Raw genomic sequence first — 12,527 nt, forward strand, 5'->3', positions numbered from 1 at the left:
GAGCCACCATGTGGTTGCTGGGATTTGAACTCTGGACCTTCAGAAGAGCGATCGGGCGCTCTTACCCACTGAGTCATCTCACCAGCCCCCGGGGGTTTTTTTTGTTTTTTTTTTTTTTTTTTTAAAAGTGTTTTAAAATTAAACTCTGACAAGTTTTGTTCAAGAAAAACTTTCCTGGCTCACTTTGCATTAATCTGTTCAAGCATGATTCTAGTAACACTGGAATCTCCCGTGTTAATGACAGCCAGTGTGCATACTCTATAGTATTTTCCAATTTGAAATAACTGAACTGAATATTTGAAGTTTGAGCTGGTGCCCAGATCAGTATTATTGCCACTGTGGTTGTGGTGGACACCAGCTTTGGCCAACGTGGCACAGTACTGTATTTCTGATTTCCTCCACACTGGGCAGTTGTTGGTGAGGAGAACCAGTTTCGCGTTGCCCTGTCTGATCATCTTCAGAGTCTGCTTGGGCCCTAGCCTGTACCTTCCACATTTTATAACAACCTGGAGGCTAGAGCTGACCGACTCCAGAGATTTTTTTCCATTATTTTCGTGGGTAACTTAAATGCAGGATGGCCTCCGACCTACCACCCAGGAGAGCAGGCGCCAAGATCTTGAGGTAACTGTTAGAGATGATACCATTTCCCTCTGCCAGGCACCTTCCTACCCTGAGAGTTGGGCATTAGGTAGCAGTTGAGTTCTGGGTACCTTCTGGGAGGTGATGGGGTCCTGCCCTTTTCTCTGAGATGTATGTGGAAAGCTTGCCTAAGAAGTAAGCTTGCCTGTAGAGCTGGCCCTTGAGAGCCCCCAGGTCAGCCTTGCTAGACTTGGTGGTCTCTTCTATTACCGAACAGCTCTTCTGTGGTTTATAAAGGCTGTACTGGGTTAGTTCACCTGGAACCAGGAAGTCCCAGGGCACTGGGCTGTAGGACTGACTAAGCCACCTGAGGTACCAGAGCCCAAGCTGCCTAAGGGCAGGACAGGCAGCGGAGATTACTGGGCCCTCAGCCTTGACAGGTAGGTAGCCTTGTACTGACAGCTAAGCATCATAGGTGATGGCTCCCAATGCTGAAGGTGTTATTGCAGCCACCTCTGTGGCAGTCAAACCGCTCTACCCCAGCACACCAGGTATTGCCAAAACCCTGGCAGACAAAGTCTCCTGTAGCCCGAGGCTGTGGAAAACTGGCTTCTTGCAAGTAAGGACCTTCCTGAGACATTTCCTCCTCCTGACACTTGCCCGTTCTTTCTCAGAGGACTCAAAATCATGTGAACGCAGACCAGGCCTGAGTCACCAGGGTCAAGACCTTTCTGCTGGGCACTCCTGGGAGGTCTGGGAGTCACTTTCTAGCTAATGACCTGGGACTGAAGGATAGGAAACAGAACTTGCCTTCTTTGGGAGCAGAAATGAGGGCTGCACCATTATCGGACGTGAAGAAGACAAATGTGTTCTTACTGATGCCCAAATTCTGCAGAAGGCTCAGTATCTTTCCAACACTGTCATCTATTTCCCGAACAGCATCGCCATACCTGCAGGGGAAGATGACACTCTACCAGGAAGCCAAGGGCATGAGTGTGACCCAAACACTAATCTTGTCACTCCAGAGAGGTCCAGTGGGGCAGCTAGCTGCTTCTCAGAGGGAAGTTCCGGCTTGGTACAAGTGGTTCATTGCAAACAATGCAGACATGAGAAGTACCACCGCTTCCTGTTCATCGCTGATCCCGGGCTGGAGGAGGTTTCAGAGGCAGGGGTGTTTCATATCTTTCTTTTATGGTGCTGGGGATTGAACCCAGGCTCATGGATAAGCATCTCCACCACTGGAAAGCACCCTAGCTGCTTTGAACTTTCCATAATAGCTCAGACCAGCCACCCGATGATCCTCAGTATAATCGAAGGCCTCCGTGGGGCTTAGACTCACCGCCCTCGAAGGCTGGTGCCCAAAAACTGTCTTGAGGCATAAACTGGTGCATGTGTGGCATCGACGGCCCAGTAGAGGAAGAAGGGGCTCTGCCTTGCGTGTTGTGTCTGGATGAAGTCCAGAGCTTCCTGTGGAAAAGGCCTCCGTTCTCCTCTGCTGCAGGCCAATTCATCCCCTGCCTCCCCGGCCTCCTCCCGGCTCCTTGCCTGGCCCAGCCCACTCAGCCTTACTTGTAAGTAGAGCTGGGTGAGGTTAGCTTCCCCGGTCTTCCGGTTAATTGGGAACTCTTCATAAAATCTGAAAGCAAAAGCCAAATATCAGAATTTAGTCACGAAAGCCCCCTTTCCTCGATTTCACTGAGAAGTGTGAAGCATGCACAGCTCCTAGGTGACAATTGTGTCTGAGGTGACAAGGCCATGGGGACCCCAGCATGTCAGATGAGTGTAGAACAAGTTGGGGTTATGTGTGCCGCAGAGACGATACAAGGTCAGGAGGTGTACCTGAGTGTATGCATGTGTGCATATGTGTGTATAGGTACACGTGTAAGTGCAGGCGTGCATGCCATATGTATGCATGTAGAGGATAGAGGACAAAATCCTTTGAGCTAGGCCTCTCTTTTATTAATGTTTTTGAAACAGGGACTTACTGTACCGCCCTGGCTAGCCTGGGACTCACTATGTAGACCAGGCCATGATGGCACCCAACTCTCAGATCTGTGTGATTTGTCTCCTAAGTGCTAGGGTTAAAGGGGCATGCCACCATGCTGGGCCAGAGTCTCTTGTTGGCTTTGAGCTCACCAATTAGATCTGTGGTCTAGTGACCCTCAGGGAATCCTCCTGTCTCAGCCTCCCCAGAACGGGAATTACAAAGGCACACCATCCTGCCCAGCTTTTTACACCAGCACCAAGGACTGGACTAAGGTCCTTGTGTTTGTGAGGCACCTTCTGAGGCCTGGCCCAGGAGGGCTCCTCTCCTGACTAGGATCTCTTTCCATGGTGACAGTGGCAGTCCCTGGAGTGGCTCTCACATCAGTTTATCCCCACAGTCTTGTTTCTTGTGTGCAGCTAATACGCCAACTTAGTGCTAAAGATGACAACTACTCCACCAAGAGGGTATACAGGTCCCCAAATACAAAGCTATGATCACACCTTGGATACAGGAGGTCCTTTGAGTCATGTCTGAAAGGAATCTATGACTACGGACTGGTTAGAAACGGCCTCAGGTGAGTCTCATGAGGTCCCGGGCAAAATGGCCTAGGAAACAGAGCTCTTGTTCTCTCCACATAGGGTACTAGATGCCAGCTACTTGTTCAAGAACACCAGCCCTATTCCTCAGCAAGCACCAGAGGCAAAGGACAGAAGTAAAGGCCTCAGGGATGGGGAAGGGGGAAGGGCTCTGTCTGTTACCTGCCGATCATCTCCCAGTCCCTGTACACAGGGATGTTGGGCTTGACCTTGTTGTCGTACGGTCCAAAGTGACAATTAGGGGATCCAAACCACTCGTCAAATCCATGCTTCAGGGGGTGGAACTGGGGCCTATGACCCAGATGCCTAGAAACAGGAACCACGATACTTCAGAGGTCCCCTCACTGGGGACATTCCAGTCCTCTGATCAACAGCAATCCATCACCATCACCATTGTTAACCACAGAGCAGCGTTCCAGCATGCCCCTTGTCTGGACACACCAAGATACCAAAGGCTAAGAGGGAGCTCAGGAATCCATCTGCACGCCCCACATAATGCCAGCACCTAGAGCTCCAGGCATATCCAAAGGCATCCAAGCATGACCTAGGGCATTTCAGTAGAACAGCATGTCCTGGCAAAGCTAAGGGCTTCTGGGCACAGCTTCTAGGGACCCTTCAGGATTCTGGAAGGATGAACCTGAAGGATGGTTGCCTGGGGAGAAATCTCCTGAACCAGCGGGACTCAAATGCCCATTTCGCCTCTCTCCAGACACAGTAGCTTCCTCGGGGATGCTCTATCCCCTCAGGGACACTCTAAGGTCCTTGGGCTTCTAGCCAGGCTGGCCACGGCTCCATTCCTTACACAAAAGGCAGAGTGTTCCATCAGCTAGGGGGAGCTAGCTCACCAGGAAGGTGTCTGGATGGGAAGATGCCGCTCTGGCTTAGGGTTGTACTCTCTCTCATCCTCAGGGGCTAGGATGAACTGACACTGGAGGGAGGAGAACAGAATACGGCAGTGTGCCTACTCAAGTAATAGCTATTTGGAGATCTAGGCTCACCTGCTCTGAGAGGGGCCCACAGAGTAAAGTTTCATAGGGTGAAGGTCCTTAGGCAAAGCTGCAGGATCCCCATGTGAGGTCCCACACACCCCACGCCAGCCAGGTATTACCCCATGCTTTCCCACCCTGCCTCCTCTTCTTTCAGGGACCCTTAACTGTATGCCCTCCATCCACCAGTAGCCAAAGAGGGCTACTATCCCAACTCCAACGCCTAGCATCAGTGGTCGACAGACCTGGGGTATCCCTGAAGCAGGACCTGTCCTTCCTGGGAACTCCAGCTCCCACTTGTTCTTCCAAGCACACGTTAGACTACCATGGACTCCAAACCCTGCTGTGTACCGTTATCCTCCAGCCTGGGACCTGGAACTGTTTATCTGTGTTGTAGCCCCCTCCCCCACCCCCTCAAGCCTTCTTCAGGCACAGCTTTCAACACAGCATCCATGAGGTAGGGTATCCTTTTCCCAGCTGTACTTGGGATAGGTAACCATGGGTGAAGGGCTTCAGGGAGGCTCCAAGGGGTTCAGATCCAAGGTCACCGTGTGCTCATTCTATAGGTAGAATTAAGGGACAGCAGAGAAGTCTTGGGGGGATGAACCACTCTACCTGCTTCAGAGAAGAACGCCTGTCTAGGACTTGGTTTCCTCACTTGGGGAGACTGGCAAAGCACGGTTGGCTCTGCGTGCTTGGTCTGCACACAGAGATCCTGTGGAGCTATTCCCTGACCTTCGCACACTCAAGACTCCTACCTCTCCTTCGAGGGCAGTGCCTCCACGTCGGCTATGCTCTCAGGCCCACTGCAAGACACTCGTCCTTCCTAAACATCGGAGGGAAGATGCGAGGACCCCTGTGCCCATGTCCAGCATCCTGAAGCCTGTTTCTGGGGGAAGGATGAGTAGTGCTCTGCCCAGAAACAGCTGTAATTCTATGCACTTGGTCCTAACAGTGGTTGGCACTAACGAGGAGGTGAGCAGGACTGGGGAGTGGGGTGGCCTCACTCACCCACTTTGGCTGCGGACAGATTATTCGGTCTACTTACAGGAGTCTAGTCTAGTCTGTGTACTGTGTAAAGGACACAGGGCAGTCCTGGCTGCAATGGATAGCAGTGGACTAAACCCTGCTCACAGAGAGCCACTGAAGCTCTCCCTGCAGCCTGAGAGCCTGGCCTCACTGCTGGCCTCTGTCACTGTGTCTCTTTCAGTGTTTATTGGTGATGCTCCTCTCGGTCACCTTTTTTCTATCAGAAGTCATCCAGGAAGATCAGTAGCTCTGCAGAAAACTCTATTCCTGTTCAGCTGTGCCCACCCAGTCACTGACAGCCGGAAGCTAAGGACTTGATAGAACTGTCAGGCAAGACACACAGGCGTCTCCGGTTACCCAGGGGCCAGTTCTTTGCTCTTCCTTGCCTCCCATGGTTTCCCAAGACTTCCTTGTCCCCTGCTAGGGGTCCGTGCAGGTGAGGAGGTCCTGATGCCTGTCGGTTCTTCTCTGCCACATTTCTTCTTATGGCTAGGTTTTCTTTTTTGCTCGAAAGGTGACAGACACGTTTCTTAGGCAGCCTCTGGGTCGCCTGGATTTCCTGATATCAGGGTCTCTAACCCTGTGACTGGTAACAGACTCAGAGAAACCATCCGCAGCGGAGCCAAGAGCCGTGACGATATAGAGAAGACAGGGGAGGGTATCCTGAGGGGAGGAGTCTGCTCAGATTTAGACTACCGAGAGTCCCACCAGGGGGATGATGGGATGTTGCAGAGGGGAAGGAGATGACGTCAGTCCTGGAAACCGGCCACAGGGCAGCAAAAGCACCCGTCCACCTGACTGCTTCGTCCCACAGACGCAGCTGTCTGCTGCTCCCCTGAGTCTACCGGGCCATTTCTTTGTGGCTTAGCCCCCTGGCAGCTGGCAAACTCTCATCTGTGTGCAAGAATGTGGCTGGCCCATTTAGCCACCTTCTATGAGGCATGGCTGGGGCAGAGATGGAAGAAAGCATGATGGGAAGGAACGGGTGGGCAGGGATGGCTGAGTGCTTGCTCAATGTCCTGTTGAGGCAGCTCTCCTGGAGGCTGGTGTCTCGACCTCCTGCTGGACTTGAGATAGTGACTCTTTAGTTTAATTTTATTTATGTGAGACAGGGGCCTCACTGTGTAGCTTTGGGTGGCCTGGAAGTTGCTATGTAGATCAAGATGGCCTCGAACTCAGAGGCCTGCCTGTCTCTGCCTCCTGAGTGCTGGGGTTAAAGACGTGCACCTTCATCAAGATCAAGTTCCTTACTTCAGACACCAAGTTCTTTTTTTTTTTTTTTTAATTTTAAAAAAGATGTGGGCTGGAGAGATGGGTCAGTGGTTAAAAGCACTGACTGTTCTTTCAGAGGTCCTGAGTTCAATTCCCAGCAATCACATGGTGGCTTGCAACTGTTTGTAATGGGATCTGATGCCCTCTTCTGGGGTGTCTGAAGACAGCTACAGTGTATTTGTACATAAAATAAATAATTAAAAAATAAAAAAGACGTATTTATTTTTACTCTGTGTGCACGGATGTTTTACTTGCATGCACATCTGTGCACTATGTGTGTGCCTGAAACACCAAGTTCCCAAAAGCTCCCTGCAGAGACTACAGATTGTGTCCCGTCTATAATCTCAGCATGTGGAAGGTTCTCAGGCAATGGATCATGAACCCCAAATCAGCTGGAGACCTTGCCTCAGAAAACAAACAAACAAACAAACAAACAAACCCCCTACAAAAATCTAAATGGACCTGGAACCGAGACCCTGCTCCTCTCAAGAGGCCGGCCTTGCACTCACCACTTGCCCACGATCTTGTTGGTATAGCCTGCTTTCTTCAGGAGCTCGGGCAGGAGATGTTCTGAGTTAGGGATCCCGCCCATGATCTCCTGAGGTGTGTAAGCTGCAAGAACAAGTATCACATCTCTGTAATGGGTACACACACTGCCCCGTTACAGTGGAACTGTGGTCACAGGAGGGACACTTCCCAGGAGGTTCCCAAGGACCCTCCAAGTCAGCACCAATGTTGTGGGGATGGTGTTAGGGTGCCTCCACGCTGATCTGCCTCTCACCTCTCCAGCCTGGTTCGCCATTGGTCACCACACTATGTTCCTGGTTCTCTCCATGTTCCCTTTCCTCAAGACCACTTGAAATCCCATCTCATCTGGGACCCTATCCCGAGAGACCCCGCCCAAGCTCTTAAGCTTGTTTCCAGAACTTCCCTGCCCTGCCCTAAAGCCCCATATCTTTCCCAGTGGACTAGGAGTCATGTCAGGCAGTGCCCCGGGAGCAGGTTGAGTGAGGGTGGTGGGAGGCTGCTGGGTGGTGTACCTGAGGGGCCTCAGTGCCAGTGTGGTTCTCATTGGGCCGATTCAGGGAGGAAGCTAGTGATGTGGGATCTGCACTGTGGCACTTAGTTCTGCCTTAGGCTGTCTTTACCACTCCAGGTCCCAACCCTTTCACACTGAGCAGCAGCTTTCCCTAGGCTAGACAGAGGTACCTGCAGGACCATGGGGGTGAGGTAGGGTAGGGAGACATACCATTCCTTGCGTGTGCGTTGGTTGTGTAGAAGCCATTGCGGATGGGCAGCCGTCCTGTGAGCAGGGCTGCCCTAGCTACACAGGACAAAAACAGACAGTGTAACAAATCCGGTCGGACCCTCAGACAGCTCTATAGCACCTCCCATGTGCGCAGCTCCCAGGATGGGTCTGTCCTGAATGTGTCAGGTTGACACTAAGCTGTTGCATTTCTTGGGTTTTGTTTCTCGGTGTAGCCCTGGCTGTCCTAGAACTCACTCTGTAGACCAGGCTAGCTTTGAACTCAGAGATCTGCCTGCCTCTGCCTCCTGAGTGCTGGGATTAAAGGTGTGCACCACTACTGCCCATGCCCAGCTGTTGTGGTTCAACCCCTCTAGCCTCTGTATCATCGAGCTCCGGCATTGGGAGATGGCACAATAGCCTGAGGATCGATGGAGGGTTATACAGCTGAGCTCTGCCAGTCAGCTCTGCTCCTGTGCGCAGTTCTCAAGCTCTGGGACAGCCACAAGACTGTAGGGCATGTGACCTGCCTCTCCTACTGCCAGGCCTACTGCCAGCTCATCCTATTTATTGCTCTTCCTTTTTTTTTTTCTAAAGGTTTATTTATTTTATTATATGTAAGTACACTGTAGCTGTCTTCAGACACTCCAGAAGAGGGAGTCAGATCTTGTTACAGATGGTTATGAGCCACCATGTGGTTGCTGGGATTTGAACTCTGGACCTTCGGAAGAGCAGTCGGGTGCTCTTACCCACTGAGCCATCTCACCAGCCCTTATTGCTCTTCTTTAAAGTCAGCACTTCTGTAACACCAGTATAGTAGATGGGACATTCCCTGGGGAGAGGACACGGCCTCACTGCCTCCCCACAATATCCTTGTCCTGTGACCAGGAAGTGCAGACCATGTTCTGAGGGCAGTGTGGCAGGTCAAGGAGACAGACATCAGCCCTCCTCTGGGGCAGAGTGATCTTTGCTTGCTGAGAGGCAAATAGTAGAAGCTTGGGCAAGCTACTGCCCTTAAAGGGTCCTAATGAGCTTCAGACCTGTGGCGGCCAGAAGACTCAGAGTCAGGAGCCAGGATGATCAGTAACGAAGGACTCATTCCACCTGCAGCCTTCCTGACATGCTGCCCTACCTAGAGCAGGGCTGGAGGGGCAGAGGTGCCAGACTCTGCTGGCTGACTGGGGTCCCAAGAGTGAGGTTGGGGAGCAGCAGCAACTTACATGGTGAGCACAAAGGGTTGGCAGAATAGAAGCTTGGGAAAAGCATCCCTTCTGCAGCCATCCGGTCTAAATTTGGGGTCTCTCTGGACGGTTCTCCATTCACACCCAGGTCACCCCACCCCATCTGCAGGGAAGATCAAAGAGATGAGGAGAGAACCCTTTCCACAAACGGTTCCTTTGTGACAAGGAAGAGCTACAGAGCTCACCCAAACCCTGGCAGCTTCCACGAGCTGCCCCCAGGGCCGACTCTTGGAATCTGTTGGCTCTCAACTCGCTATCAGTTTGACCACCGTCAGGAACGGCATCTGGGTTTGCCTTCCTCCCCAGCTGAGATCAACCTCTGTATGCTCCTAGAGTCTTGGTGTCTAAGAATACCACATCTATTTTTCAACATAAAGCTGTTATGCAAATTGAGATTTCAAAAGCAAGCGCTGAGGTTCCTCTGAAAGCAGAGTCTCGAGAGAGCCACATGGCCTGGCTGCCCGGCCCAGTGTGCCTCACAGAAGTGAAACTCATGCTCCCTGACTACCCGAGTGCCCCTGGCAACCTGAGGGCTAGAGCCAGCCTCTAGAGACCACCGGAGCCTGGGAGTCAGGAGAGTGCAGAGCGAGATCTCTGTGAAAGGGGGAGGTGGTGTTTCCCATGAATCAAGGTTCCTATAAACACAACTTTGGTGCAGGAAACTGCTCTTTCCAGGGTGGGGATACCCAGTGCCCACGGGAGGCAACATCCCACAATAGGCTTCCTGAGGATGGCAGTCCAGAGGTGTGCTTCTACTCTGTGTTTAACCCATTCTTTACCACAGGCATGCTACCTTCCACCCTTCAGTTATCCGGAGTTAGAGAATCAACCTATCCAGCCCACAGTGTAAGAAACATATTCTGTGAATTTTATCTCAGTTAAGAACAAGGGGTGGGGGAGCCAGAGAGATGGCTCAGCGGTGAAGAGCACTGACTGCTCTTCCAGAGGTCCTGAGTTCAATTCCCAGCAGCCACATGGTGGCTCACAACCATCTGTAATGGGATCTGATGCCCTCTTCTGGTGCATCTAAAGATAGTTATAATTTTACTCGTATACATAAAATAAATAAATCTTAAAAAAAAAAAAAACAAGGGGTGGGGTGGGACACGCCTTTAATCTCAGCACTTCTGAGGCAGAGGCAGTGGTGGGCATATCTGAGCAATGTCTTGAGGAATAACCAGTCACATTCCATGCTGCAAGGTGGGGCTTGCAATGTGAGTTGGGAGCGGGTAAGGGGTTGTACATACACTGACTGCAGTGTGAGTTGGGAGGGGGTAAGGGATTGCACATACACTCTAATCATGCTGTACTTTTGCACAAACCGGCTGTAGAAGCTTTTGCAAGTCCATGTGACTGGCAGGTGAATAGGTCTCGTACGGTTCAGTATAATAGTTTGGGGAACCCACCTCCTATTCTATAATGGGAGTTTCTCAGGGGACACAGCCATAGCCACTGGAAAAGGTGAGAGTCATGCAGCCAGCACAGCTGTTGGACATTGGACACAGTTCCAGCAAAGCTGCGATCATTGTCTTTCCGTTTCTCACTTTTGGGTTGTGGTTTCTGTGTGTTGCATTCTTGAGAACTTCCTGCATTATGATCCGCTTTCTGTCTGTTGGGCCACTATTTGGAAGACTTCCTTATGCCCTGGAGATCACTAAGTACATAGAAGCACCTAGCTAGATGAGGCCATTACTCTGGGATTTTGGGTGTGTGTGTGTGTGGGTATCTGCCCCTGAGCAAACTCAAACTACAATTGGTGCAGGGTAAACAGAGACAAATGGCAAACTCTGAATCTGACAAACGGCCTCAAGGTCTGTGTTTATTACAGGCTTAGAGCTTTCAGAATATATGGTTTAAAGATAGGGGATGGTACAGGGCACACCCTGGAGGATAAAACTCAGTTAAGTAAGATAGAGTGATTAAGATAAACTTTTCCTATTTTTAGTGCAGACGGTGAGACATATTATAAAAGAAGTTAGGAAGTAGTGTTTGCTATTCAGAAAAAGATGGGCTCAGGCATTTTCTGTTTGTCTGGAGTGCTTTAAAACTACAAACACTAGGAAGCTGGAGAGATGGCTCAGTGGTAAGAGCACTGGCTGCTCTTCCAGAGGATCCAGGTTCAACTCCCAGCACCCACATGGCAGCTTGCAACTGTCTGTGACTACACTTCCAGGGGATCTGACATCTTCTCACCTATGTACATAATAATAAAATAAAATAATAATAATAAAAAAACCCCTACAATGCCGGGCGTGGTGGCGCATGCCTTTAATCCCAGCACTTGGGAGGCAGAGGCAGGCGGATTTCTGAGTTCGAGGCCAGCCTGGTCTACAGAGTGAGNGGATTTCTGAGTTCGAGGCCAGCCTGGTCTACAGAGTGAGTTCCAGGACAGCCAGGACTACCCAGAGAAACCCTGTCTCAAAAAACCAACAAAACAAAACAAAACAAAACAAAAAAAACCCTACAAGCACGGCCAGCCTATAAGCAGGCTGTCATATCATAACAAACACGTCCACCTTGGAGGAGACATTCTTTTGTTTTTTGTTTTTGTTGTTTGTTTTTTTTGGTTTTCAAGACAGGGTTTCTCTGTGTAGCCTTGGCTGTCCTGGAACTAACTCTGTAGACCAGGCTGGCCTAGAACTCAGAAATCCACCTGTCTCTGCCTCCCAAGTGCTGGGATTAAAGGCGTGCGCCACCACTGCCTGGCAGAGGAGTCAGTCTTTAGATTCTTTAAATTGGAGTTATAGGGTTGACAACAAGAATAAAATCTGTTCTGTTTGTATTTTCTAATTGTAACTGAACTTGCAACCCTGGATGTATTATTAATAATCAAACACATGGTCTGTACTTTTTGGATAATCATTAGTCTGCTTTTTTTTTTGATTTATTTATTTTATTTATATGAGTACACTGTAGCTGACTTCAGACACACCAGAAGAGGGCATGGGATCCCATTACAGATGGTCGTGAGCCACCGTGTGGCTGCTGGGAATTGAACTCAGGACCTCTGGAAGAGCAGTCAGTGCTCTTAACCGCTGAGCCATCTCTTCAGCCCCCTGCTTTTGTTCTATGAAACTTGTATAAATAAATATAAAGGCCCCTGACTGCTAGTCAGTCAGAGCAGCTAAACTTCTCTCCCTCCTCTGCAGGCAGCCCGGGAAGCCTCCCCACCCCCAACCCCCAAGGCACTCAGGGAACAAATAGGGTTTACCTAGACCATGCCCCTTGCACACTCATGACCAGAGTAGGACAGGACCGTGGCCATCCTTGAAGAATTTAAGTTAGAGACAGACAGTGCCAAGCCGGGAGCCGTGGCATCCTCGCAAGGCCAGACACACATAAGCACCGGTTGCGGATTCAGATGTGATTAACCTGGCAAAGACAGTTCCAGAGGACCAAAGGGAGGGGGTGTGGCACTAGTTTGGAGGCTCCTGGGCTGTTGAGGACTTCTCTCACCCTCTGGTGTCCCTGCCTCTTCTGGCACAGGCAACCCGGAGTAGGTCAAGTATAAACCCAGGAGGCCTCCCTACCCAGGTGTCCTTTCAAGAGATGAGCTTAGCTTCCCTGTTGGGCAGTCTGGAATATTCTCCC

General features: G+C 50.7%; 1 protein-coding gene and 1 pseudogene across 1 annotated transcript in view; both read right to left on the reverse strand.

The window, feature by feature from the left end:
- Galns (galactosamine (N-acetyl)-6-sulfatase) overlaps positions 1-12,527 on the reverse strand; it is a 33,932-nt gene that overhangs the window by 18,213 nt on the left and 3,192 nt on the right. The window contains exons 2-8 of the mRNA XM_021220340.1: positions 8,916-9,039; positions 7,699-7,773; positions 6,959-7,061; positions 3,325-3,468; positions 2,149-2,215; positions 1,919-2,046; positions 1,390-1,529 (exon numbers count right to left, since the gene is read on the reverse strand). Of these exons, the coding sequence (XP_021075999.1) occupies positions 1,390-1,529; positions 1,919-2,046; positions 2,149-2,215; positions 3,325-3,468; positions 6,959-7,061; positions 7,699-7,773; positions 8,916-9,039 (781 nt within the window). The remainder of the gene's footprint in view (positions 1-1,389; positions 1,530-1,918; positions 2,047-2,148; positions 2,216-3,324; positions 3,469-6,958; positions 7,062-7,698; positions 7,774-8,915; positions 9,040-12,527) is intronic.
- On the reverse strand, positions 180-685 carry LOC110337762 (annotated as a pseudogene).

This window comes from Mus pahari, chromosome 20, assembly GCF_900095145.1.
Source record: "Mus pahari chromosome 20, PAHARI_EIJ_v1.1, whole genome shotgun sequence".
Lineage (NCBI taxonomy): Eukaryota > Metazoa > Chordata > Mammalia > Rodentia > Muridae > Mus > Mus pahari.